General features: G+C 40.1%; 1 protein-coding gene across 3 annotated transcripts in view; it reads right to left on the bottom strand.

The window, feature by feature from the left end:
- LOC123759451 (proteasome activator complex subunit 4) overlaps positions 1–26135 on the bottom strand; it is a 129545-nt gene that overhangs the window by 69919 nt on the left and 33491 nt on the right. For all 3 annotated transcript variants that reach the window (XM_045744537.2, XM_045744538.2, XM_045744540.2), the window contains 12 exons: positions 24721–24854; positions 22992–23096; positions 20846–20994; positions 18307–18513; positions 16787–16973; positions 13643–13732; positions 13252–13470; positions 11342–11440; positions 10993–11130; positions 7118–7333; positions 5819–5976; positions 1455–1547 (listed from right to left, as the gene is read on the bottom strand). In XM_045744537.2, the coding sequence (XP_045600493.2) occupies positions 1455–1547; positions 5819–5976; positions 7118–7333; positions 10993–11130; positions 11342–11440; positions 13252–13470; positions 13643–13732; positions 16787–16973; positions 18307–18513; positions 20846–20994; positions 22992–23096; positions 24721–24854 (1795 nt within the window). The remainder of the gene's footprint in view (positions 1–1454; positions 1548–5818; positions 5977–7117; positions 7334–10992; positions 11131–11341; positions 11441–13251; positions 13471–13642; positions 13733–16786; positions 16974–18306; positions 18514–20845; positions 20995–22991; positions 23097–24720; positions 24855–26135) is intronic.

Genomic DNA, 26135 nt, shown 5'->3' with positions numbered 1-26135 from the left:
CTCTTTTAATTCTAGCAGTAATGAAACTGATGTTTCATTACTGATGATTGAATTTCGACAAATTTTGAATTTCATCATCCATTCATCCTATCATTCATTGAATGATTATTTCATCCATTATACTATTCATTCATTCATTATATCATTCATCCTTTATATTAGGCATAACTGGTTAAACATTATTAACCCTTAGACCGTGCAATACATACATATATGATTTGACAAAAATATTTTAAGATAAGTTTTTAAAACTTGCACAAATACTTTCCAAATTTTGTTGCATAATCAACTAGGCAAATGCTCCAACTTTGTCTAAATCAGCGTAACTTGAAAAACCAGAGAATCAAAATTAATTTTAAAACTGAATATTGAAAACCTCAAATTTTCAATTTAGAATAAAAAATATGAACTATCATTAACTGTTCATTTAATGTTATTATTCTCTGAGAATAGCAGATGATTTTCATTAAATTAGAATGTAGGTTTTTAATATATTTTACCTTAAAAAAAATCATCAATAGGACATTTGAAATACTGTATGTATGCTGCAAATTTAGACCCCAAAAATTATAACTCCAAATGTATAAAGTTTATGAAAAATCCATTCTGATGGGATTGTAGAACAGACAGCAGAGCACACAATGTCAAAATAGTGAGAATCGGTTAATAACTGGAATATTAGAAACCACTCAAAGCTGAAACTCTGTTTTCAGAGATACAGTAATTGAAGTTGAAGTTATCAACAATGAATAAAGGTAGTTTTAATTCATTAATTTAATTGTATATTTTAATAAACATTGTTTGGCATTCGTATTTGAATATGTGAAAGTTGTAGGTCAATCAATGTGTTGAAATGAAGTCAAGAAAAAATAACCCCCCCCCCAAAAAAAAATATAGGGATAATTATAATATATATATATATATTGATTTAGGGAGATATATTTAGGGTATTCTTTATATAAGTGAAAAAGCACTAATATGGTCCCTAATCATCAAAACAATCTAAAGAGACAAAGAAAATAAAGTTTGAAATCAGAGAAAAAAAAATCAGCCAAAAAAATTAATGTCTAGGGCTGATATTTGAGCTTAGGGGTTTTGGCACAAATTCTGGTGGCCCAGTATTTGGTTAACATTCTTGGTCCTAGTCGGTATCGCATTGCATTAGGCCACGTCTCCCAGCCTGGATTCTTAGGCTAAGCCTTTATCTTAGTGCAAGCTGCCTCTCTTACCCCATAAGTTCTGTTTTTGTTCTCTGTGGTTAGTTAGCTTCAGGGGACCCACTGTGAGGCTCCCTTCAGAAACCCAGAGTTGAAGCTAATGAAACACCACCACCTGGATGAGCCACAGTGGCTCCCTGTCTCCCTCCCAACCAGGTTTTACGCCTCTAATCTATAAACTACACAGATGTAATTCTGCAATAGTTTATATATAATTTATTTATATACTGTACTTACAATGTGATAGGTTCTTCATCCCAGTGAGGCAGAGCAACACCAGCTCCCAATAATATGTCCAAAGTAATTGCCAGGCTTTGTTGTAACACCTCTCTGTTAGGAAATACAAAATTCCAATAAGAAGTGGACTAAAAAGCAAAATGTTATTGTGTACAATGCAGGTTTTTACCTTCCTAACCAATTTACTTAGAACAAAATTCAACACGCAAAATTTGTGAATCTATGCAAGATACCTAAAACAGGAATATTTTAAACATTTAATTTCAACAGGCTGAATTCTAAAGCCATGTATCTAAATCCAGGTTATTGTCCATATTCACATTTCCCCTTTTCACATCAGAGAACTAATCTCCTGAAAAAGGCGGAGCTTCGAAAAAACGCCTGGGTTTGGACAATGAGGAAAACGAGCTGAAAGCCAAGTTGAGCCAGATGCCAAGAAGCCAGAATGACCACCTTACCCTTGTTAGACTCCAATCTGGCAAGGACCTGGAGCAACAGCTGAACCAGGTGCAAGAGGTAAATAAACTCTCATCTCGATCAGTCCAGCAAAAAGAAATGCTTGAAATTCGAGACTGAGGAACAAAGCCACATCATAGGAGGGAAGGTGACACTTCCACACCGATGCAAAGAGGTCCACATTGGGGTGTGAGCGGTTTGCAATGCAACCGGAATGACACACTGTCGTAGGACCACTCCCTGGAGACAGAATGGCAATGAGAGAGCCCACCTGCGAGAATGTTGCGCACACACACACACACTCAAATGTCAATGCTGCAGAAAACCAAACTCAGAGACTCTAGAAGTCAAGCTACAAACAGCCTTCAGCTCCACAGAGTGATGTAATGAAGGGACCCCCCCCCCCTTTCAAGGTTCAGGCAAAGAACAACTGGGGAGCAGTTCGAATGAAGTTAAGAGTATGGAGCATGAAGGAAGTCAACTCCTCAGGGCCTGCCACATGGCCATAAACTTGCTCTCCATACTGTGCGCTCGATGTAATGGATCCAACCAACAACTCTGGGCAACCTGGCGAGTGTTGGTCACGAAGCTCCAGCCCAGAGCTAATGTATCTGTAAACACATCGAGTGATGTCAAAGAATAGCGCCACAGAACTAAATCCCGAAAACCACAAAAAGGAAGCTGGTAAAGCAACACCCAACGAAAGGCGATCAGGTCTCAAACCCAACAGTCGCACGAAGTGAAACAAGTGGAACCGGAGAACACAGATCAGCCCCCTTCCCCCACCCCAGAGCCACACACTGCCCAACTGGAAAAACATGCAGACAAAGTTCAGGGTCCCTGCACAGCTGCTCGAGTATCCACTAAATCACTAGGGGCCAATCCAGCACAAGATGGCAGCAGAGCTGCAAATGGAGCAAGGTATTCCCTCCATAGGTAACGAAAACAAACTGTAGAAAATCTTAAATGCCCAACTCTATCCCAAAAATGATAAAGAAGGCTATGTAAGGAAATAGAAACAGTTGAGCTAGAGTTACAAGAATCATATAAGGTAGGTAGGTCCAGCGAGACCCACTTGGGGGCTGGACACGGAACACACACTAACCACAGATCGGGCACTAACTTTACCACCTGCAATGACCAAAAGGATCTCTGGGTAGACTGCTGGCTCAGAACCTCTGATATCAAAGTAGGGGTTAAGGACCACCTCCACTGTAGGCTTCAAGACACAACCAAGAAGGTCCAGGCATTGTAGGTCCACAAACTCATAAAAAGGTACAAAATTCCTCCCCAAATTGCCATCAAAGGGGGTGTACAAAAATGGGCCAGTGGAAAAACCTTGAGAACCCCCAATCCATGACACAAGAATAGAGCCGACAAGAAGTAGCAAAAGCAGGAATTTGGCACTTCTAGATGTCTACCCTGATCAACAAAATACAAGGCCCAAACCCTGAACGTCCACCCACAAGCCACAGGGACAGAATTCGGCTGCAACAAGACTTGACCGAGACTGGAAAACAATGGTCAAAGCCGATAAAACAGCTTCCTCGTGGAAAAGAAGAGAAAATGGGGAGGTGAAACAAGCAGTGAAAAGACTTAACTGTTGGTTATCTCTTTGTTTTGTTCACTTTTGCCTTACTGTTGTCTGTTTTGTCTTGTTCAATCTTTCTGGTGGCTATTTCATCAGTTATACAATATCCTCTGTTCTTCGGTGAGGTGAACTGTTGGCCTCTGTTTTCTGGTAGGTTATTAAGGACCTGCAAGGGCCTAGAGAGATTCAATAGGTAACCAAATATCAACAGGGAGCCACATAAAAGCCCTCCCAGATGAAATATTTCCAAGCTGTTACATTTTCATGCTTTTTTGTCTCCATGGACATTCTGCACCAGTGCAGCAGGTACTGTATCTTCATCAGTGGACTTGCTGAATCATAATGGTGCTAGGGAGGCACTGGAGAAACCCTCAGTCCAGCCTGCAACGACTATAAATAGTTACCTTAGAAGCACTCGCAAGCCGTACCAAGTTAACTTGTCATCACGTGAACCACCAAAATGCCAACAGATGACAACTCCCCACCAAACACGGGAGACATCTCTCGTCACACAGGGTGCACTCGCACCTCCACAGATCTCCAGTATCAGCTCTTGATACTGGTAATGGCTCAAAAGGACCACCACTTACGGGCTATTCATGCCCGTGCCACCTTTTGGGAGGCTTAATCTTTATCATTCAATCAATCGAATAGCAAAGTACTCTTGGGTGGCTTAATCATTATCAATCAATCGAATAGCAAACCACAGCACCGCTCCTGTGCCAGGTAAGTCCACTACGGGCTCACCATAGCCCGTGCTATTTGCCTCGCTCCTGTGCCAGGTAAGTTACGGGCTCACCATAGCCCATGCTACTTGGAACTTGTTCTGAGTAGCTGAATCTATATCATCATCATCCCCACCAAAACCGGGTTCTCAGCCTTAAGTCATAACGAGACTCAACATATCTGACTTTGCTATGTTTATTACATTTTTGCTTTATGGCCTCATCACCTTAGTCTTTTCCAGCCTTTCCTCTCCTCTCTTAACAGTCTGGCTCCTATCTATTTTAAAGTTGAATGAGAATCTAATTCCCTCCTTCCTTTTCTTGATATTCACGTTCACAGCTGTGTCCGCGTTTTTTGTCTACCGCAAACCCATGCATAGTGGCATGTACATTCACTTCTTTTCCTACCATCCTCTTTGTTAAAAAAAGTGTCCTCGTCTCTCTTCCTCCGCGCTCTACGCATCAGTGACCCTCAGTTCCTAGATTCTGAAATTTTCTTTATCTACAAGTCTTTATCTCGACTTGGTTACCCATTACATTTTATCAACTGTGCCTATTCTCAAGCTAAATGTAATTTCTTTCATCCTAAACCTGCTTCCAGAAATTTTAGCACTGTGCACTGCCTTCCCTTCACATCTGAACTCAAAATTCTTACTAATACCTTTCTTCCTCTTGACATAAAGCTCACCTTTCGACAAACTAACACTCTTTGTAGTAATCTGGCTCACACTTTACCCGCTTCTAATGCTGCTGGTGTCTAACTCTATTTCCTGTTCGTCTTGTCCTCTCCAATACTTTGGGGAAACTGGCCGTACACTTAATGACAGACTTAAGGAACTCACAAGAAGTGTTAAAAGTCTGCAGACACTAACAATGCTCTCTTCTGTCATGTAAGGGACTGTGGTCATCCTACTGATTGGTCTTCCTCTAAAATAATCTTTCCTGCCTCTACTCTACACAGATGCCGTCTTGTCGAATCGGCTCCGATACACAACCTACCCAACACGAACCTGAGTCCTGGTTTTGTTGATGTTGACTCTTCCCTTTCACAGTACACACTCAAATGTTCTAAACTTTCTAACATACATGACCTAACATAAGCCTAACATAACATCTTTTTTTTCTTTTTCTTGTTTCTCTCACATTCCCATTCTTACTCCTATTATTACACCCTTTATTACACCTTACCTTCCGTACGTTTTGCCTTGCTCTTTTCTTCCTCTAAGATTTCTGTCTCCTCACCTCTTGCCTTACTTATACCCTTGCCTCCCTTGTCTTATCACAATTGACTTGATAACGGTCCAGGATGGACCGAAACGTTGTCTCTTATTTCTAGTGTGTGGTTTGGTTATCATAACAGGACCTTCCCAATTCAGATAAATATTATATTCATCCTTATAAGCCTAGCCTTAGAAAAGAAGGCAGCACAGAAGAATTAGCAGAGAAAATAATGATAGTTCAGAAATAGAAGAGTAAAGATGCTAACATTACAAAAAGGTCCCTTTCTAGATCAAATATCAAGCAATAAATGATTTTGAGAGCTGAAAGCAAAACAAGTTACAGTACTACTTATAGACAGCAGAATAACTAACCTCGATACCTCCTTTTCTCCTTTAGCTACTTGATGTAAAAGAGTTAGTTCAGGAGTTAGGAAGGTACGAACAAGAGTCGTCATTGCAGCTTCCTCAGCATCACCAGGCTCCACCCATGTAAGACCAAGATTATATATATCACCAGCTTCTCCCCAGTGCTGTTAGAAAAAAACAATTTTGTTTTATATTATTAGAGTTAACAACGTCATACAATGTGAAATCAGAAAAAAATATATGAATTATGTAAAATGCTAAAATGTAAATATAAGAGTGTGTGTAATTATCAGAGTAATTACAAGATGAGAGGTATGCTTGTAGTGTCATGCCTTCTCTATAATCTTTGCAAAATAAGAATCTTTGCAAAATAATTACATTGCATTACACATGCAATGTAATTGCATTATATTACACATTGTATGTGTAATACATAGAAATTTATATCCGGCTTATCATTTAAATAAACTAATACTGTATACACTATTATATCACTTGCATAAACAGTTCCCATGTACAAAATATAACTATTATCACAATGAAATCACAATGGCATGAGGTATCAATTAAAATCATTTTGATGCAATGGAGTGACTTGAACTCGCTCTCTGGTGATTCCCATACGCCTGCCTTAACCGACTCGGTCACGGTGGTTCAAAAGCTGACCAACCCAGAACTCGACCAAGTTCTCTGGGAAGTTCTGGAGGCCCCAAACTGGGGCCCAACAAGGGTTTTACAGGGTTGACTGGTCTCTGGGAGGTTCTGGAGGCCTCAGAACCTCCCAGAGAACTCGGTAGAGTTCTGGGTTGGTCAACTTTTGTACCACCGTGGCCGAGTCGGTTAAGGCAGGCGTCTGGGAATCACCAGATAGCAAGTTTAAGTCATTCCATTGTTTTAAAATGATTTTCATAACTTAATGATGTTGAAAAAAATCTTAGGAATAAGTGTGATGTGTAACTGTGGGAAATTTAGACATACCATAATGGTGTGACATTTCTTTTTCTAAAGATTATAACTACTACTTTGATTAAATTCCCGATCAAACATAAAAGATTTAACAACTAATTTATATGGCAACTTGGATATATCCGAGTGTCAGATCTAACAACTCTTCTTGTAAATCCCACGATTCTGACAATTGTAACTAAAGGCCAATGTATAATGGCCAATATATCATTAACTTACATTGTTACTTATACAATTAAATATAATTTCATTTATTGTTTAATTAAAGATATTTGATTATTATTAATATTCCACACATTACAACTGCAATAAACCACTTGGCAACAAAAAGCAATTTACCCTTATTGGAAGGGAATCCGCAATTGGCACATCCCATGTTTGTGACATTGACCGGTACTCTGAAGGCATAGTGATGCCAAGATATTTCAAAAGGTACCGCAAGACTGAGCCAGCAAGGTGGTATCCTTCTCGACTTTTGAGGTGTAGTGTCCGAGTCAGTACCTGCGTTATTTGTGGCACATACTTTATCAAGAAAGTACCACTGCAACGCACAAGCTGCAACCAGAGTGGAAAATTAGTTTCAACATATGCACCTGAAACACTAAAATCTTATTGCTAAGAAACACAAGGAGCAAAATGGAATGTTAGAGGAGCAAATGAAACATGAGAGTAATGGAAGAGAAATTTAAAAAATAATTATATAAAAATTTGTCCTAAAACAATGCAGACAAGAATGATATCATGAATAACAAACAAAACAGAAATGAAATGTTGTTGATATACAAGAGGGAGTGTGAATACAAAAAAATTAACAATACAATAAATCAAGCAATGAATGTAATGAAATGCCTTTTTCCACTGAAGGGTGGCACCACCAAGCCTAAGAGAGCATTAGGAAGCATTAGGCTTCTGAGACTAGCCTCATAGCCCATGCCTACGAGGGCTGCATTAGGCTTCCGAGGGTAGCCTATGAGGGCTGCATTAGGCTTCTAAGACTAGCCCATGCCTATGAGGGCTGCATTAGGCTTCTAAGACTAGCCCATGCCTATGAGGGCTGCATTAGGCTTCTATGACTAGCCCATGCCTATGAGGGCTGCATTAGGCTTCTGAGGGTAGCCTATGAGGGTTGCATTAGGCTTCCAAGATTTGCCCATGCCTATGAGGGCTGCATTAGGCTTCTGAGACTAGCACATGCCTATGAGGGCCACAACTAGAATCTGGCTCTCTCTACAAGGCACGAGAAGACTGCCAATTCGAGATGAACCCAACCCCGAGAAAAATTCCACTAAAGACCACAAGTGCAACAAAATAATATGACAAGTGCTGATAACACATGTAAATCCAACACTTTGTTATTGTCCTTGTATTTAAGTTACCAGACAAACTGATGAAAACCAAATGCATTAGTGATTCGAATACCTTAAAAAACTAAACTCCAATCATCTTGCTCTGTGACTAATCTATTGCTTCTGAAATGGAAAAAGTGACGAATATTGTATTATTAGAGAATTCCAGGAAGTAGTCTAAATGAAGTCATATACAAATGGATCACTGAATGTAATGAAATGGCAATTTCTGGTTTAGCCCCGATGGGTTCCTGAAAGCTACTATCACTGATAGCAGCTTCACTATGTCATCACCAAGTGTTACAATACCACAAAAAGTGACACTAACACTTGGCATATGCTGATGTTATCCTGTTTGTGTGTGCCTCTGGTGTTAGTATTGGAACTATATCCACTCCCCAATCTCTCTCTCTTTCATATCTGTAGTTGCCTTCCACTTATTGTGCAGATACCTTCTGGTCTCCTTTTTCCTTTCCTTATTTACCTGGATGGTATTTCGTACCAAGGTACATGTACCTACAAAATAGTCACGGAACTTTCCTCTCGTATCACTAAAAATCTTCCGCACCTTCCAAAGTCTGTTTTGTCTGTCTTCATTATCATTGTTCTCAAAGTGCAGGCACCTGAGAATCAGCAGGAACCTATCACATGACATGTACCTGTTGAACATGGGGGATGGAACAAGGCTGTCTTTGCTCAAATAATCCTGGATCACGTGTTTTTCAGAATGTTTCATCATCGTGCTCAACACTAAAAACACATACATTTCCTCATTTGTCGTGACTTTCCATCGTCTCATGCGAGACATAAAATGCCGGAGTCAATGAGGCTGTGAGCATATCTGCTCGTCTCTGAAATGAGATGGTCCATGAGTTCCGTATCAAAATATGCCTTAAAATAGTCAATTTCAGCCATATCATCACCTGTATAGGGAAATAACGGAGTCGCACCAACATCGGTATCATCAAATGTTGGAATTTGTGGGACTAAAGTCTCACAATCCTCCCACACAAGTACACGTGTGGGTTTGGCTTTGGTGCCAACACCACGGCCAACACCATGAGCACCAAAAACACAGCTCTGTCATCCTGTGCTAGAGCTGTGTATAGGTATGCCAGGAGATGAGTGTTCTGCATAGTGTAGGCCTACCATGAACATCTGATGTCGAGAGAACACTGTCGTCATTGTCCTCTGGCCGCATGACACGCTGCCGCTTGCCTCGGTGTGTTGCTGGGGCAGCAAAACCTCACCAAGTAACACCATTGCTTCTCGTACTCTGGTTGTCAACACTGCTTGTATCGAAACCTATGTCACTGAAGCCCAAGAATGATTCATCACCTGTACTATGACTAAATAAACCCACATCAGAGGACACACACACACAGTGGTGAAGACTAGCAGTGTTGACCCAGGGCGGCGAGGCAGGCCGGGTACAGTGCGCATACACTCACACTCAAGACCATCTCCACCTCACTCGTGTCAGACCTCTGTGTTAGGTCTTTTTCTGGATCGTAGTCTAAATCATCATCCATCGCTCCATCATTCAATATGTCACATATCTCGTCCTCAGAGAGTCGTTTTCCTGGACCATGGCTGACCGTGGACCAGGAGCTCATAGACGATGTGTCAGACATGGTTGCTCCCTTGAACCTGAGGCTCCCCATGGCCCTGGAGCATGCTGGGATTTTTTTTTTTCAAAATGGCGAACAATCACTGGAGCCTTCAGGCATCCATTTCGTACCCTAGACACTGTGTGCCAGTTTTGAATAGTACGCTATACTTAAGAGATTTTGGACGCGTATTGCGCACCACCCGCTGAGCGCCTCAAGACGCGTTGCGCAATACAGTGGTTAAGCCAGATCCAGTAACAAATTTTTCTCAAATATTGGGTTTATATCAAATTATATATATTTTGGGTTATATACTTAGTTTGGCAACATTATTACAATAATAAGTGCTATAAAAAAACTTATTTTAGAACCGATTTATTAATTTTATTATTTCGAAGCTGTAGGTCACTGAAATGTGGGGACGAAATCAAACGAAACACGCATGGTGCTGTGTGCACACGGATTTGACTCGTCAACTCGTGCTGGAGTAGTTGTGCCAAATAAATAATTTCTCAAATAGCAGATGTCTATCATATTACAGTATATTTTTGGTTTTATTTAGTTTAATTTATTTAGGATAATAAAAAGCTATTAAAGCACGGTTTTAGAAACTATGAATCTGAAACTTTCAAAGTCATGGGATCACTGAACTATGATGACACAGACGAAAGTGAGTGAAACCTCACTGTAAAGTGAGGTTTACAGTACAGTATTCCCTTATCTGTCCACTCTCACTCATCTTGTTTCATCACAGAAAATGTATGCAAGAAGATTTCAACACATTAGCTAGCTATTCATGCCTCAGCCTTTAAATTAATCTACAAAGATACATGTGCCCCAAATCATTGAACGAAAATCATGGGGAAGACAGTCGTTCACTTGTGTGGACCATTCTGGCTGGTGTTTGGTTCATATGGTTCACTAGTTGTGTGGTTCACTTGTGAGATCCAACATGCCATATGAAGGAATTATTAATTGTAACCTGTGATAGAATGGTTAAGTTTTCCACCAGTCTATGAACTCTGTCCCAACATCGTAAGCTAATCTGCACATCCTCCACTTCAGCGAACCAGAGTACGCCGAACCGGGTGAGTAAATCTGGCCAGAAAAGTGTGCAACCCAGCCGGAGATGTGGCGAATCGGGGTACGTTGAATCGAGGTTGTACTGTACTGGATTCGACTCCAAGGAGGCCATTTACCTTAAATTTAATTTCATGTGGTAGCAAAGGAATATGAAATCAATAAAAAACAATCATACCTCAGACAGTAAGAGAAGATTAAATAGAAGTTCATCGTCCAAATGTTCCTCTTTTTGTACTTCTTCATTATCAGTCAAAGCCAATAATAAACGACACACTCCTGGGACAAATGCTTTTAGTGCCTCTGAAGGATTTATCTGAAAGCCACACAAAACAGTAAGACACTTTAACAATTGCAAGGTTTACCAACCAAATATCAAGATGTTACAATTAAGTGTATGGTTAAAAAATAGTAGCTGCCTAGCTTTCATTTTTCATATAACAAGTAAAATCTTCTACCACAGATGGGTATTTAGGTTTGGGAGGGGGAGGGAGGAGAATGAAATCCCATCTCACTACAGCACTTACTTTGACTGCTGAACGACACATGTTTGCAGCAAATTTGCCTGCAACATGAATTTCTATCATCTTTCCTTTGATGAACGTCTGTAAACGCTGGAGAGCAGCCTGGGGGAAATATTAATTAGCTCATCATACCAAATACATGCAGTCATTGTAATTAACAAACTCAATCTCACCCCCAAGCTTTGTAAAGTACCATGTGACAAATGTGTGTGTAAAATTTCATGAAATTGAAGATTGGTATTGAAGATTTTCAAATTTCCCTAAACAGGACTAGGGTAGACCTACATGCAATTTTAAAATTTCCCTAAACAGGACTAGGGTAGACCTACATGCAAAAAATACATGTAAATACATGTAGACCTAAATGTAAAAATTTCACAATTATTGAAAGAGTACTGAAAGTGTGTGAAGTACAGAAGCACTTTGCATGCCACTTTCCATGATGTATATTAAGTCTGCCTGGGACCTAACAGCTGAGTGGACAGAGCCTCAGATTCATAGTCCTGAGGTCCCGGGTTCGATCCCTGGTGGAGGCAGAAACAAATGGGCAAAGTTTCTTTCACCCTGATACCTCCTGTGCAGGCGATGAGTCACAATAACGTGGCTAAAGTATATTGACCAGACCACACACTAGAAAGTGAATCGACTTGAAAATGGTCCAGGACAGGACGAAACGTCGTTGTCCCTTTACTTTCTAGTGTGGCCTGATACCCCTGTTAACTAGCAGTAAAATAGGTTCCTGAAAGTTAGACAGCCACTAAGGGCTGCTTCCTGCGAGTGTGTAACAAAAAGGAGGCCTGGTCGAGGACCGGGCAGAGGGGAAACTAAGCTCCAAAATCATTTCAAGATAACCTCAAGAAGGTAAGTCACTGGAGATGGAAGACCTGCCAGAAACATGGAAGACAGCTAATGTAACCCCAATATACAAAAAGGGCGACAGGCAAGTGGCACTGAACTACAGGCCAGTGTCCCTAACATGTATACCATGCAAGGTGATAGAGATTATCATGAGAAAAAGCCTGGTAGCACATCTGGTGAGAAAGGACTTCGTGACACACCACCAACATGGGTTCAGGGATGGCAAATCTTGCCTCATAAGTTTAATAGAATTCTACAACCAGGTGACAAAGATTAAGCAAGACACAGAGTGTAAGGGTGAGGGATGAGATCTCGGTATGGCATGAAGTCATCAACAGTCCCAAAGGTTTCTGTACTTGGACCTATTCCCTTTCGGATATTCGTAAATAATTTTCCAAAGGGTATCTTGAGGTTATCTTGAGACGATATCGGGGCTTAGTGTCCCCGCGGCCCGGTCCTCGACCAGGCCTCCACCCCCAGGAAGCAGCCCGTAACAGCTGTCTAACTCCCAGGTACCTATTTACTGCTAAGTAACAGGGGCATCAAGGCGAAAAACATTTTGCCACTTTGTCTCCACTTCCACCGGGGATCAAACCCGGAACCTCAGGACTACGAATCCGAAAGGTAAGTGTCCCAAAAACAAAGCACTATTCTGGTTAAGAAATTGCTACCGAAAGCCGAACTAGTGGACAGAACCCCCAAATGAAAATGAGCATGACGTCACCACGTCACTGTTTGACCTAGATGCTCTAGATATTTCATCCAATACATGCTTTGCTTCCTCTGTCTAAGTTTGGTGGCCATATATATCTCCAATTATATATTTTTTAGTTTTTTTATTTAATTCTAACCAAATAGTTCGTGTGTGTGGCTCAGTTTTGATTGCCTCTTTGAGAACATTTCAAAGTCCAAAGGATGGGCAATACTTATCTGGAAACATCCAGGACCTAAAGGGTATAAGCTTCATTAGCACGTTAAACCTTGGTCGTCTTCCCGGTATTCTTTAGTATATTACTGTAAACAGTAATTTGTTTGAACATGTTTGAGCTGCTCACTTGGTATATCTGTGGATGTGCCTGAGTAAGTATAGCCGAGAAGGTTGAAGAGAGTCCCATTTCCAGCATGTTTTCTTCTCTGTTCATTTTTTCCGTCTCTCTGTCCAACCGAGTTATTTGCTCAAGGGTCGAGTTCTCAATGAGAGCAAAACAGCGGTCCATGAACTGAAGCACAAAGTCTTCAAATCCTGCTGTCTGCAAACACACCTCTTGCTCAATCTGTTAAAAGGCAAATTTATTCCATATATAAATGTTAACTAGGATATGGGAAATAATTTATTTAAACACTTAGTTCTATTACCAAATATTTATGCTATAAATGGCATATAAAAATATTTTATTATCTTTCCTTTTGCAAATTTATTAAACAATGAAGAATTACACCACCCACTTCTGTTAAGTCAGTATATTCTTCGACAGCTGCTGAACAATCTACAAAAGGTACAAGGGTCACCAATGTGTAGATGAACTGGAATGTTACCTGAAATTTTTAAAATATTATTAATCAATGGAGCAGAGTAAACTTTTAACTTTTCCTTATTACAATAATATTGACTTTTTTAAGAACATAATTGAATTTTCGAGAATGGTACTGTAATCGAACACCAATACAGTACTTTTGGTTTTCAAAAGCAACAATGCATTGGGCTGTCAATAATGTTATTTGTATCAGAGAATGTGTTGAATATAAGTAACGTAGGCACAAATACATTCATGTTACAAATATGAGCACATTATTTTCTTTGAACAATAAAACTTACAGTTTTTGCTGCTATTACACTGTATACATACATTGTATATATCTACATTCTATACACTACATTTATACAAATTGCTAATCAGTTCTACTGGGTGTGGTAATTTTGTAATCCATGCACAGAATAGTGCCACATAGTAATGATTCCCTGGCCGGACCAACCAAGCATCAATTTCCAACGGACCCCTCAGAAAGCTAGTCGACTTCACCAGAACAGAAAGGAAAGGCTGCAAACTCGGCCATGCCCAAGGTCAACTAACCTGCAATGACCAGATGCAGAGCCAGGAGGATACCTGACCCAAAAGCCCTGACCCCCAGGAAGAGCAGATGGATTGACTAACTCCACTGCAGGCCATGCCCTGCAGTGGAGTTAGTCAGTCCCTTTCGTGAGCCTTTCGGCTCACGAATCATGGAATCAGAAGCTGGCAAACTGAGCCAGACTCCCCCTAAGATGGAATCAAAGAGATGAACTACAAAAGGGCCTAACCATTAGTAGAACCAACCTTCTGCGGCTCATAGTTGCAACGTCTAACATAAAAAGGATTTGCAACAGGAAGAACAATGGCCTGGGAATTTTACTCTCCTGAGGGCCTACCTCAACCAACAGCAGGTTAAGTTCCAAACCTACCAGACTGCCTATGAGTGGGGGCAAAACCCTAAGAAAACAACTACTTGACAATAGCCCAGCAGGAGAAGGGAACTGCATCCACTGGAAAAAGAAGAGGTGAGAAATGGGAGGTGGTCAAAAGGGAAACAGGCCACGCTGAATCTAATGAATGGGCCAACAGTCTGTTGACACTGCAGGCAAGTGTCAACTTGCAGGCAAAGTAAAATGCCATCAACACCTCCCGAAGGAGAGAGGTAAACATCTTACGTAAGGCCGCCAAGGCAGCAACCGCAGACTTCAAGGCCTCCATACCCAACATAAAACCGAGCAAAGTCACATCCTCATGGAGCTGCCCAGAGAGCCTTTGCTTGAGGACCCAAACCAACAAGATCACTGCTAAGCACAAACATGCCATATTGCCATTCACAGCAAGAGCTTCAGACAGTACAGGCAGCTGTCCATGGAGCAGGCACTTGTCTACATCCTCATGGAGTGTCAGAGCAAACTTGTGGTTCCCAAGTGGAGCATAAAAAGCACAACCGAAAGACCTACTGGAAAGATGAAACGCACCTCCCGCTAATCAAATGTGTTGGTCCGACAGAATCCTTGCAAAGCACTCAAGAAAAAGTGGGTGTTGTCAGCCAGCCATGATGAATCCAAAATATCACATCACAGCCAATAAGCTGAGACAGACTTGTACTCCAAAAGAGGGCCTGCTCCCTCAACAAAAAAGGGGCCCGATTTATATAAAATGTACCCGAAACAAATCTATGTGAACCACCGATGGAAAAAATGTAAGAAGGTGGAACCTTCAGAAATAAGACAATTCTGAGGTACCAAAATGGACCTTAAATCCAACCCGAGGAGAAGCAGCATAATGATTACACTCGTACATAGAAGGCCATGAAAAATTATCCACCAGAAAGACCTTCCAGAAAGGAAACCAAGGTCCAAAAAGGATTGAGGGGGTACCTATACAAATTATCGGACCCCCTTCAGCCACAGAAGCCTACAATGTAGGACCCAGGGAAGAACCCTAATCCTCATCCAACACCTAGATAGAAAAGTGTACTCCATACGAGATGGCTCGGAGCAGAGGAGAGGGGGCAGTTGTGAAGACAAATGCCTTGAAACCCTGGCGGGGCCAGAAGGCCCAATTGCCTCCGATATTGATGTGGATGGAGCTACCCCTGGAGAATGTGGAACTACACCCAGAGCTAAGCCCTACCCCAACTCTGAAAACCTCAGTGCTCCGGAGATGGAACCAGAAGAGGAGGGGAGAAAACAGGAAGTAGAGAGAACCGCACCCACAGGGTAAGGAAGAGTGGGACGCAAACATAGTCCAGGTGGAGATCACCAATACCAGGTCCCTAAACACCATAGAAACCAACTCTAGGGCATCTAACTAATCACAATGCCACGAATGCCTATCCCTAGCAAACCTAACCTTCAGCTTCTGCATTGGAAGCTGAATCAAAGCTGAAACCCAGAGGATACAAACCTTACAGGAATCAGGGTCCTGTATGTGAGGAACTTTTAAATCTTTTGCAATACTGTACTTAAAATATTCCCTGTATAATTCTGGCAGCAGAAGGTTAAGACATCGGAGAGCATTCCAGATAGCCGATATTGTGGCAAGCAGAAGCTAAGCTGCCTGGTGATGGCATTTGGTACGATAAGTTTTGCTCTAACTTTTAATGTTTCTTGTTCTGCGTGAACCATTTGCAGAGTTGTTTGGAGTTTGAGATTTTGGTCTCTTGTTAACAATCTAGTCGTCTATAAAGCTTCACTGGATGCTTTCCCATGTAGTGGCAACTTGTCACTTGCTCTCTCTGCCTCTGTGAGAAGGCCAGGTTTTGGCTCTGGTCCTCAGTAGGCCAAATAGAACTTCTACATCTGATGTGACCCCATTTGCATGGAGCAATCTCTGAAATAGCTTTAGGGAGCCACCGAGCACCTGCCCAGAAAATCAGATTTTGGCCTGTAATTTCAACTAGGTTTTTAAAGATTTTTTTTTTATTTCTTGTAATTCATTATTACTTATTAAAACATATTTACATTTTAATGAGAGGAAATATTAGCTTTTATTCAAGGTAATATAGATTATAGGTTCTGTGTATCATTGTTAAATAACCATAACTACATAAACATTAATATGCAAAATCTCTTACCATGCATTTTTTTATGTCATTAGGATCAATGCCTGGTAATGTTTGGAGAAGCAAAGGGATGACATGTCTCTGGCCATCCGGGTAGTGCTTGCCACCCCCTACCAAAGCTCGAGCTACACATACCACACACTCTAGAGATGCAGTCAGACGATGTGGCTCAGTTGTTGTCTCCAGTGATGAGTAAAGCCTAAATTAATTGAGAAAGGCATAAGGATAATGCATATAGTTATCCAGTCATAAAAACCTCACACACTAGACATGGTTCTATTATATAAGGGCAATCAAGGATGCTATCCCTGGTCTACAATAACAAAATTCTTCAATATAGAACTTGAAAAAATCAAGGATTGAATGAAATAAAATGCCTTTTTCTTGAGGGTCCTCAGTAGCTCCAAGCTTAGCTTGGGTATTACCAGACCGCCTTATTCCCTGTCCAACCCCCCAGGTAAACCCACCTTTAACATATGAGCATTCCAAGATAAAACATCCCTGTCTACATCCCTCACCTGGGAGTCACACCACTAAGATTTCACTCAAGCACAAGAGAGAACCAGCTGGATGTCTCTACTGTCAACTTCCTGATAATTGTATCCTAAATGGAGGATTTCTTATTCTCTCACACCACCACCTAGATATCCTCCATCACCTCCAATATAGCACACTTTATGCCCTATCTTGAGGCAATCTTGAGGTTATCACAAGTTGAGCCCAGCCTGGGGCCAGGCTCAACTTGAGATAACTTGGTCCAGCAGGCTGTTACTTAAAAGCAAATAGAGCGGGTTCTTTAAGTGGCCTTCAAGATCCCGAACCAACACAGAAGCAAGAAGAGAGAATACGCAATATACCCTTTGAATTGTGTTCTGACTATGTAAAATTATCTTTACCTATTGATTTGTATTGTCACTTCATCCAAAAACAAAGATATGCATGAAACGGAGTATGTAAAATTTGTCTTTGAAAATGTAAGAAGTGCAGTCATCACTTATGCATAGTTGCAACACGATAATCTGGTATGTGAAAATCAAGAGGTGGTACAGTAGAAATCTATAATCTGAGAAGCAAGTATGGTGTTAAGACATTAGATAGAATATGGGATGAAAATATTATGTAGAGATGTGGAGTGTAAAAGTAAAATAAGCTGCAATAATGCAGAGAGCATACCAAGATAGCTGGTTGATATGGTTCAACAGGCCAGTTCAACATTGGCCTGTTGAACCAATGGATCAATATAAACTGGTAAAAGAAAGTGCACCAAAAGTAATTCAAGGGTAGGAGGATGCCTCAAAACCCATAACAGTTGAAAACATGATAAAAAAAATTTATGTATGAAATGGATACACATAGATAGATGAGCAAGGTGAATAACGGAAGTACTGTACCGAGTATTAACAACTGATAGATAAAGACAAGTAATAAAAAATTAATTTAAGATTTAATCCAATTAAATGCTAAGTATTAAGAAAGGCACAAGATTCCCGAGATTGATGATTTGGAAAATTCCTAAGTGAAAATATACAAACTGTTCAAGCAAGGGTGGTGTGATGATCTCTGGCCGTAAAAGAGAAAGTCGGTGAAACACAATCCCAGCATCGTGAGTCCCCGTGTGAGAGAACATGGTGAGCATTGTAGGAGTCTGCACACATCGTACAAATGCAGTGATTTCTTCTTCTGTTAGTTTCTTGTGGACAGCAATATCCACTTCCCAAGAAGGTTTCTTATAACGTTCCCTAAAATAAAATAAATATTTTTTTTAAATTTCATAACACCTTGAAAACAATAATGTCAATACAGTACAATTAAATACCATATATCCAATAGAAAATTATAATAACTTTATACATAAACAATTGTTCATATAAGAAGGCCTATTGGCAGCCACCAAGAGGTGCACATATTCCATACTGGGCAGCTTGTTAAATTTAATTATGAAAATTATGAAGCATTTCTTAAACAGGTTGGTTAATTTCATGGGAAATGGGTGGTGGCAGGGGTGCTCACACATCAGGGACTATGCAGGATTGAAGTCTACCTCTTTATGACCAACCTCCTAGCCGCTTATACCCGATGCACTAATTACCTCTCTCTCAACATTAACTTTCTTTTCATATTTTTTTCCTTAAAGTTGTGGATGGAATTGGAGACAACACCCTCTTCCTTCAATGCATTCCACTCACCGACCACACATATAAGGAATGAGAACTTTCTTACATCTCTTAAACTCAATTCCCATATGTCCCTATGTCCTTTCACTTTTTAATTTAAATAAACTTCCACTGTCCCATTTGTCTATTCCCCTCAGGATCTTGTATGTACAGTACTTACCATATGAACTAACTTCTCTCCTCTAAGGATGTAAGGGCAAGTTCTCTCAATCGGAAGGAAATGCAGAATAGAATCAGTGAGAAGAGATGCCATAGGCACAATCACAGAGCACTGTCTGATCATCAGAGGTCCAAAGCAGTTCAATACCATCCTAGTAAGCATTAGAAATATTGCTGGAACAAAGGTGGACTTCTTCACAATGCAATTAGATACGTTTTTGCAAGAAGTGCCAGACCAACGAGGTTGTAGTGGGTATGTGAACCTGCAGGCTATTCTAAGCAACAGCCTATTGGATCAAGTCTGGCCTGGGGAGTAGAATAACCCCTGAAAACATCTCTAGCTATGCTCCAGGAAATGGTCCCAAGTCGACCTGGGGACCATTAGAGAACTTAGCCTGTCCTCATAGCCGAGGCCTCTCAATTCTGGTACTAATATAGTTGCAAATCTCTTAACACCTCTGTCCTCTGGGGACGGAGTTGACGTCCACAAATTACTCTACGAATGTCCGGCAGGGAGGCATGTGGCGTCCAAAATTACAATATTGGTGAGGGCTACTAGTCAACTACACCATGGCACGGTCAAAAGAACTGCAATCTTTTGCAGTTCTTTTGGGTAATACTGCACCCTCGAGGATCCCGAGGCTTCCACTGAAGCTGAACCAGTGTTTCACACAATTCCCCCATGTATTCTGGCTCTGTCTAGTAATTCTACCTCTGACGCCCCTCTTTCAGAACACAGACATCACATTTCTCACCCAGCGTATAAGTTCGAACCCTCCTCATGGCTCCTGTGGATTTGTTCATTGATATATGTTAATGTGATTTAACATTTTTAAGTGGTCCCAATAATTCAGCTGTGTTATTGAGTAGATTCTAGCAGTAAAAGATCTCTCCATGCTTCCCAGGTCAGCAATTTCTTCAGCATTGAAGCTGTTAGTGTGCAATATTATTTGACTCTAGAGAGCACTAGTGTCATAAAAAGTATCACAGGTGTAACATCTCTTGCTTCAAAGGTTCTTGTTATCCAACCTGTCATTTTCCTTGCAGTTGTGACCAACTTTTTTGTGTTCTTTAAAAGTAAGGTCTTCCGACATTATTACTCCTAAATCTTTTCGTGTTCTTCCTTTCAATTATCTTCACAACTGGCCCCTTACTCCCCACCACACCCACACTCTGAGCCTTCTCCTTTGGTTCCTACCCCAGGTGTTGGAAGAGGAGTATGGCTCTACTCCGGAGCCATCATGGCCTTCCAGGAAAGAGAATTTCATTACTTTTAATACTTAAGTTTTGTGTCAATTAGTTCTGTACGTATCTTTAAATGTCATTTTGATTAGCTTTATATTTCATAAATTTGACAATGTCATTATATTTTCAAGACCAAGTAATCATTTTTTTTGGCTATATCAACATTTAAATAATATATTCTATAATGCAAAACAATTGATATAGTGTAGCAATAAATAACACTACATGTAAACAGGGAAACTTATCAGTAGTGTTTATTTTTATTTCTAACCAATAAATTCTTTAAGCAAACAAAAATAAATAAATAGCTGTTACACCTTTATACTGTATTACCATATTAATCAAGTAATGGCAAGAAACTATATCATAGAAAATCTCTTACAGTAAAGATCTTGTGAAGGAGTTATTTATGTAGTACTAAGGGGAAGAGGTGTACTACTCACTAATGATAAATATACTTATCCTAATCTATTGGTGATAATATTGTTCTGACCTGTGTAACCTTCTTATGAAGAGGAGTGTAAGTTTATTGAGGAATTCGTGAAGATGGCGGCTCCAAGGTCCTGAATTAGAAGGATGGTAATAGGATTCTAAAGACTTGAATAATCGATCCAAGTGTTCTTGAGTCTTGCTTCCTCCTCCCTACCATTCAGAATAAATAAAGAGAACAAGGAATTAGACAGCAATACATATAAAATTATTAACCTATTAATAATACCAAGATACATACAGTTGGGAAAGATTCTAATTTTTACAGTAAATTTTACTGCATCCGGGAGTGCTAGGTTGTGTAAAACCCCGGTCTGTGCCTCGGAGAAGCTGCAGGTTCCTTGTGAGGGCAGTAGCACTCCAGGTTGCAATTCTTTTACCATGTCATGGCATAGTCGACTAAGGCGCGTCTGGGGTCATCCCGGGTGTAGGTTCGAACCCTCATCACGACCCTTGTGGATTTGTTCATTTGATGCATCACACTATTGTGATTTCTGTGTATACAACTTACAAATTGTGTGGAAAGGAATTACATAACTAATAAAGAACGAGACCTAGGATTGACCTTTCAATTGTAAGCTGTTGCCAGAGGAAAACCACAAAGAACTTTGTGAGAGGAGCATATTCATCGCTTTCCAATTTCAGACTTGCTTTTAATTATATGGATGGTGAAATACTAAAGAAACGGCTCATGACTTTTGTGAGACCAGAATTGGAATATGCAGCAGTTGTATGGTGCCCAAATCTCAAGACCCACAAATAAACTGGGAAAGGTGCAACGGCAATGTACAAAATGGCTTCCGGAACCGAAAAACTAGAGTTACAAGGAGAGAGTAGAGGCGTTAAACATGAAAAAATTAGAAAATAGAAAATAGAGATGTGATCACCACTTACAAAATACAAACAATAATCGACCAAATTGACAGAGGGTTTCCTGAAACCAGCAACTTCACGTACATGAGGACACAGATTCAAGCTAATGAAACAAAGGTGCCAAAAAAATATTAGAAAGTTTTCTTTTGCTAACAGTAATAGACAGTTGGAACAAGCTAAGTGGTGGAGACAAAAATCATCAGTAGTTTCAATATGTTATTTGACAGAGTACTGGGAAGACAGGACACCACGAGCATAGCTTTCATCCTTTAACTACACTCGGGTAATAACACACAGTAACAAATTGCACTTTTTATGGCGTTAGAAATTAATTATTTCTTTTTTATATTTTACTTCCGATTGTTAAATGGCTAATTTAAAAGTCTATAGGTTGTAATTACTGTACTTGAAGTGGTTTCAGAGCAAATTCGGCCAAAATGCAGACGATGAGTCACAATAATGTGGCTGAAGACATGAAGACAAAACCACACACACACCATAAAACAAGATGATGACGACGACATTTCGGTCCATCTTGGACCATTATCAAGTCTATTGTGATGGGAGCGAGGGAAACACGGGCTCCTCGCTCGGGAAAGCTTGCCTTTCGACAAACTAACACTTCATAGTAATCTGGTTCACACTGCTCCTCCTGGTTCTAATGCTGCTGGTGTCTACTCTTATTTTCTGTTCAGCTTGTCTTCTCCAATACTTTGGGAAAGCTGGGCATACACTAAATAACAGACTAACACAAAAGGTGTGTTAAGTCAGCAAACACAAACAATACTCTCTTCTGTCATGTTAGGGATTCTAATCATCTGATTGATTTTCTAAAATAATCTTTCTTGCCTCTACTCTTCACAGACGCCGTCTTGTCGAATCAGCTCTGATACACAACATACCCAACATGAACCTTAGTCCTGGCTTTGTTGCTGTTGACTCTTCCCTTTCACAGTTCATACTTTAATGCTCTAACCTTTCTAACAAACATGACCTAACAAACCCTTTTTCTCTTTCTCCTCTTATACCCATTCTTACCCCTACTTACACCCATCCCATCCCTACCTTCTGCCTTACTCTTAGGAATTTCCTCCCCCTCACCTCTCTCTCTTGCCTTACTTAATGCCCGTGCCTCCCTTGCTCCCATCACAACTTGATAATGGTCAGAACTTACCAAAATGTTGTCGTCTCCTCATTTTCTGTTGTGTGGTTTAGTCTTCACGAGCCAAAATGTTTGAGCTAATCTGATCTCTTCTAAAAACACTAACTTCACTTACCAAATTAGCAACAATAAACATTGCTGATGCAAATTGGGAAAGACCATCTCCTTTGCCAACATGTGCTTTTTTGTATGAAACTGGCAGGCGGAATGATCGCAGTACCTGTAATGTAGTTAAAATATAATGAGTTACTAAGAAAAATAATGTACAATAGGAAACTATAATTTATACAAAAATGCCAATCAGCAACCATAAAAAATTACAAAGTTTTAACCTGCTGCAATGTTCTTAGTATCTAAACATGCTATAGTCCCCTAGCAGTATTTGTTGGAAATGTGATCGAACTCATGGGCCTTAAATCAAAACCTCTGAAATATAAATAGTTCAAATGCATGGATTGAATTTGCAAGTACTGTACTGTAAGTACTACCTCTCATATGCATTCCACACACACTCAAATCATGTTAATTCTTTTAGTTCATTTGGAAGTGGTGCTTCTATCTGTGTTCCCTCACCCAGGTAATGATGAGATTCTATCATGTCTGTATCCATTTTATTAAAACCTACTTAGTGTAGAGAAACATGAAGATGAAAATTGACTAGTATTTCAGATTATTTTAGATTTGATACAGCCATTGCAAGCAAATGTTATCTACAAATAAAGAATGTTAGAAATTTCTGTTCTCATTACTCAATGCCTCTTTTATGTTGTGATGATGTTCCTCCTGCATAGTCATTTCTCAGTGATACAAGTTTTATTTATATCTGCTAATAATAATTGATATTCCTAACTTCAGGAGCAAATCAGAAGGCAACCCTATTGAAGTAGGTGAGTTTTTTTTACATGCTTACAAATTCTGTCAACACTTGGGAATTCAGATCAAATGGGCCCACCCACATCTAAGTTTACTGGACATCTGAATTATCCAGAAGTGGTCTGCATTGCTTTGCTGACTTTCTTGGTGCCTTACTTGATGAGGTGGCAGAGTGCCACCTACTTCCGGTGCCTTTGAAAGGTGATGAGGTTCTGGCTCTGGTCCTTGGTAGGCTGAACTAAAGAGGCCATCTCTTTGAGATGGCCCCTAACTACTGTACCTTCCCCCCCCCCCCCCCACCTCTCAAGAAAGGACTCCACAGCAGCTGACATTTATCAAGGGAAAGCGCCAGACTAAATATGGAGTTAGCTGTTCCCTGGTAATGGTCCAGAGTAGTGGCCAGGTAGCCAACTAGCAGTTAGTGGAGCAATGGTTGGCAATCCGTGTAGTCGAGTATCATTTCAAGGTGGCTTTGACTGTAGCTGAATTAATATTTGATGGCCATTCTGTCAATTGGCAAGGGTATTTTGGAAAGACCCCCACCATGTTGAGTAAATGTTGACTAGCTGTGTGTAGTCCTGGCCATGAGAATGGCAGACAAATGAGGCAAGGCCCAAATACACTCCGTTGACCTAAGATTACTAAAAGTGAACATATTTATTAATATATGTTTCTGCCTCTAACACTATCTAATCAGTCGTAAAAATAATTTCTGGCAAAAGTATGCACAAGTTTAGTCAATATGTACAAAGATCATAATATTTTTTAACCAAGGAGTCTCCAGGTTTCTAGCTTTAATACAGTATTGGGAAAATTTATGTATTTTTCTAAATGGAGTCTTTTAGTTTATGGGAAGGATAACAAATAAATTGTCGGATGAAAAGGAACTAACTGGAACACAAGTGATCACATATGTTTCTAAACCTAAAGCGAGATAACTACCTATTAAAATTGTAAATCGAACTACATACCTTAGTGAACACCATAGGGAGATGTTTTTCCCAATCCACATATCCAATGTTGTGCCAAGCCATTCGTGAGAATAGCCAGAACATACTGTTTTCCCAAAACCAAAAGTTGCTGTTGTGGCAAGCATTCCAGATATCTGGGGGGGTAAAAAAAAAAAAAAAAAAAAATGGAAAAATTACGTAGTCTCAGGTATACACACCGAGCTTTAGAGGTTCATATCATTAAGAAAAAGCAACTGTGTAAACCTTCTTTCCAAATAGTAATGACACTGCAGCCCATCCTCATAAACAAAAAAGGCCAAAGTCCATTCTATGGACTGACCAAACCCCCCGTTTATGAATGAAAAGCAGTTTATACACACCTCACAACAATGACACTCGAACGCTTCTCGAACAAATGCTTCGCTGACGACTTTTGTTTGAACCACAACGGTGTAAATGCTTCACCCATTTACTACAAATACAAATAATTGCCAGCAGAACCTAAACACCTAACCTAATCAATGCCTAAATATGCACACTATGCTTATATAATACTAATTTATATTAATTTATAAGAAAATGTCTATTTTGAATGAACAGCATGTTAAAATTTTTGAATGCAGGTCCATATTAAGGACCTGCCCAAAACGCTAAGCGCACTAGTGGCTTTACAAGAATGTAAAATCCTCAATGCTATGTAATCTCATAAACCCAATATACCTTCTTGTATATACATAAATAAATAAATAAATAAATAAATAAATAAATAAATAAATAAATAAATAAATAAGTAAGTAAGTCTTTGGGGTCGACTGCTGGATGGAATGGACTTGGTCTGAGGACGGGTTGGATACTGACATGCTCCCTCCATGGCACAAATGTTTGATTAACCTTTAAATTGCTATTATCATATATTGATTCACGATGTAATGTGGTTATCATATGTTGATTTTTAACTATTAATATCTGGTTTCCTGGGAGGAGTCCTTTGGTGGCTCCCTATAGCTATAGCACTGATAGCTTCCCATAACAATCACATTTGAGGTTATGTGACCGAGGGTACGAGAGGTATGAGCTACGAGGAGAGACTACGGGAATTAAACATCACGTCACTGGGAGACAGAAGAGTTAGAGGGGACATGATCACCACATACAAGATTCTCAAAGGAATTGATAGGGGTAGATAAAGACACTTTTTAACACAAGGGGCACATGCACTAGGGGACACAGGTGGAAATTGAGTGCCCAAATGAGCCATAGATATGTTTGAAAGAATTTTTTCAGTGTCAGAGTAGTAGACAAATGGAATGCATTAGGAAGTGATGTGGTGGAGGCTGACTCCATACACAGCTTCAAGTGTAGATATGATAGAGTCCAGTAGGCTCAAGAACCTGTACACCTGTTGATTGACGGTTGAGAGGCGGGACAAAAGAGCC

Source organism: Procambarus clarkii, chromosome 32 (genome assembly GCF_040958095.1).
Source record: "Procambarus clarkii isolate CNS0578487 chromosome 32, FALCON_Pclarkii_2.0, whole genome shotgun sequence".
NCBI classification, from domain to species: domain Eukaryota; kingdom Metazoa; phylum Arthropoda; class Malacostraca; order Decapoda; family Cambaridae; genus Procambarus; species Procambarus clarkii.
This window is presented reverse-complemented; position numbering and strand designations above follow the sequence as displayed.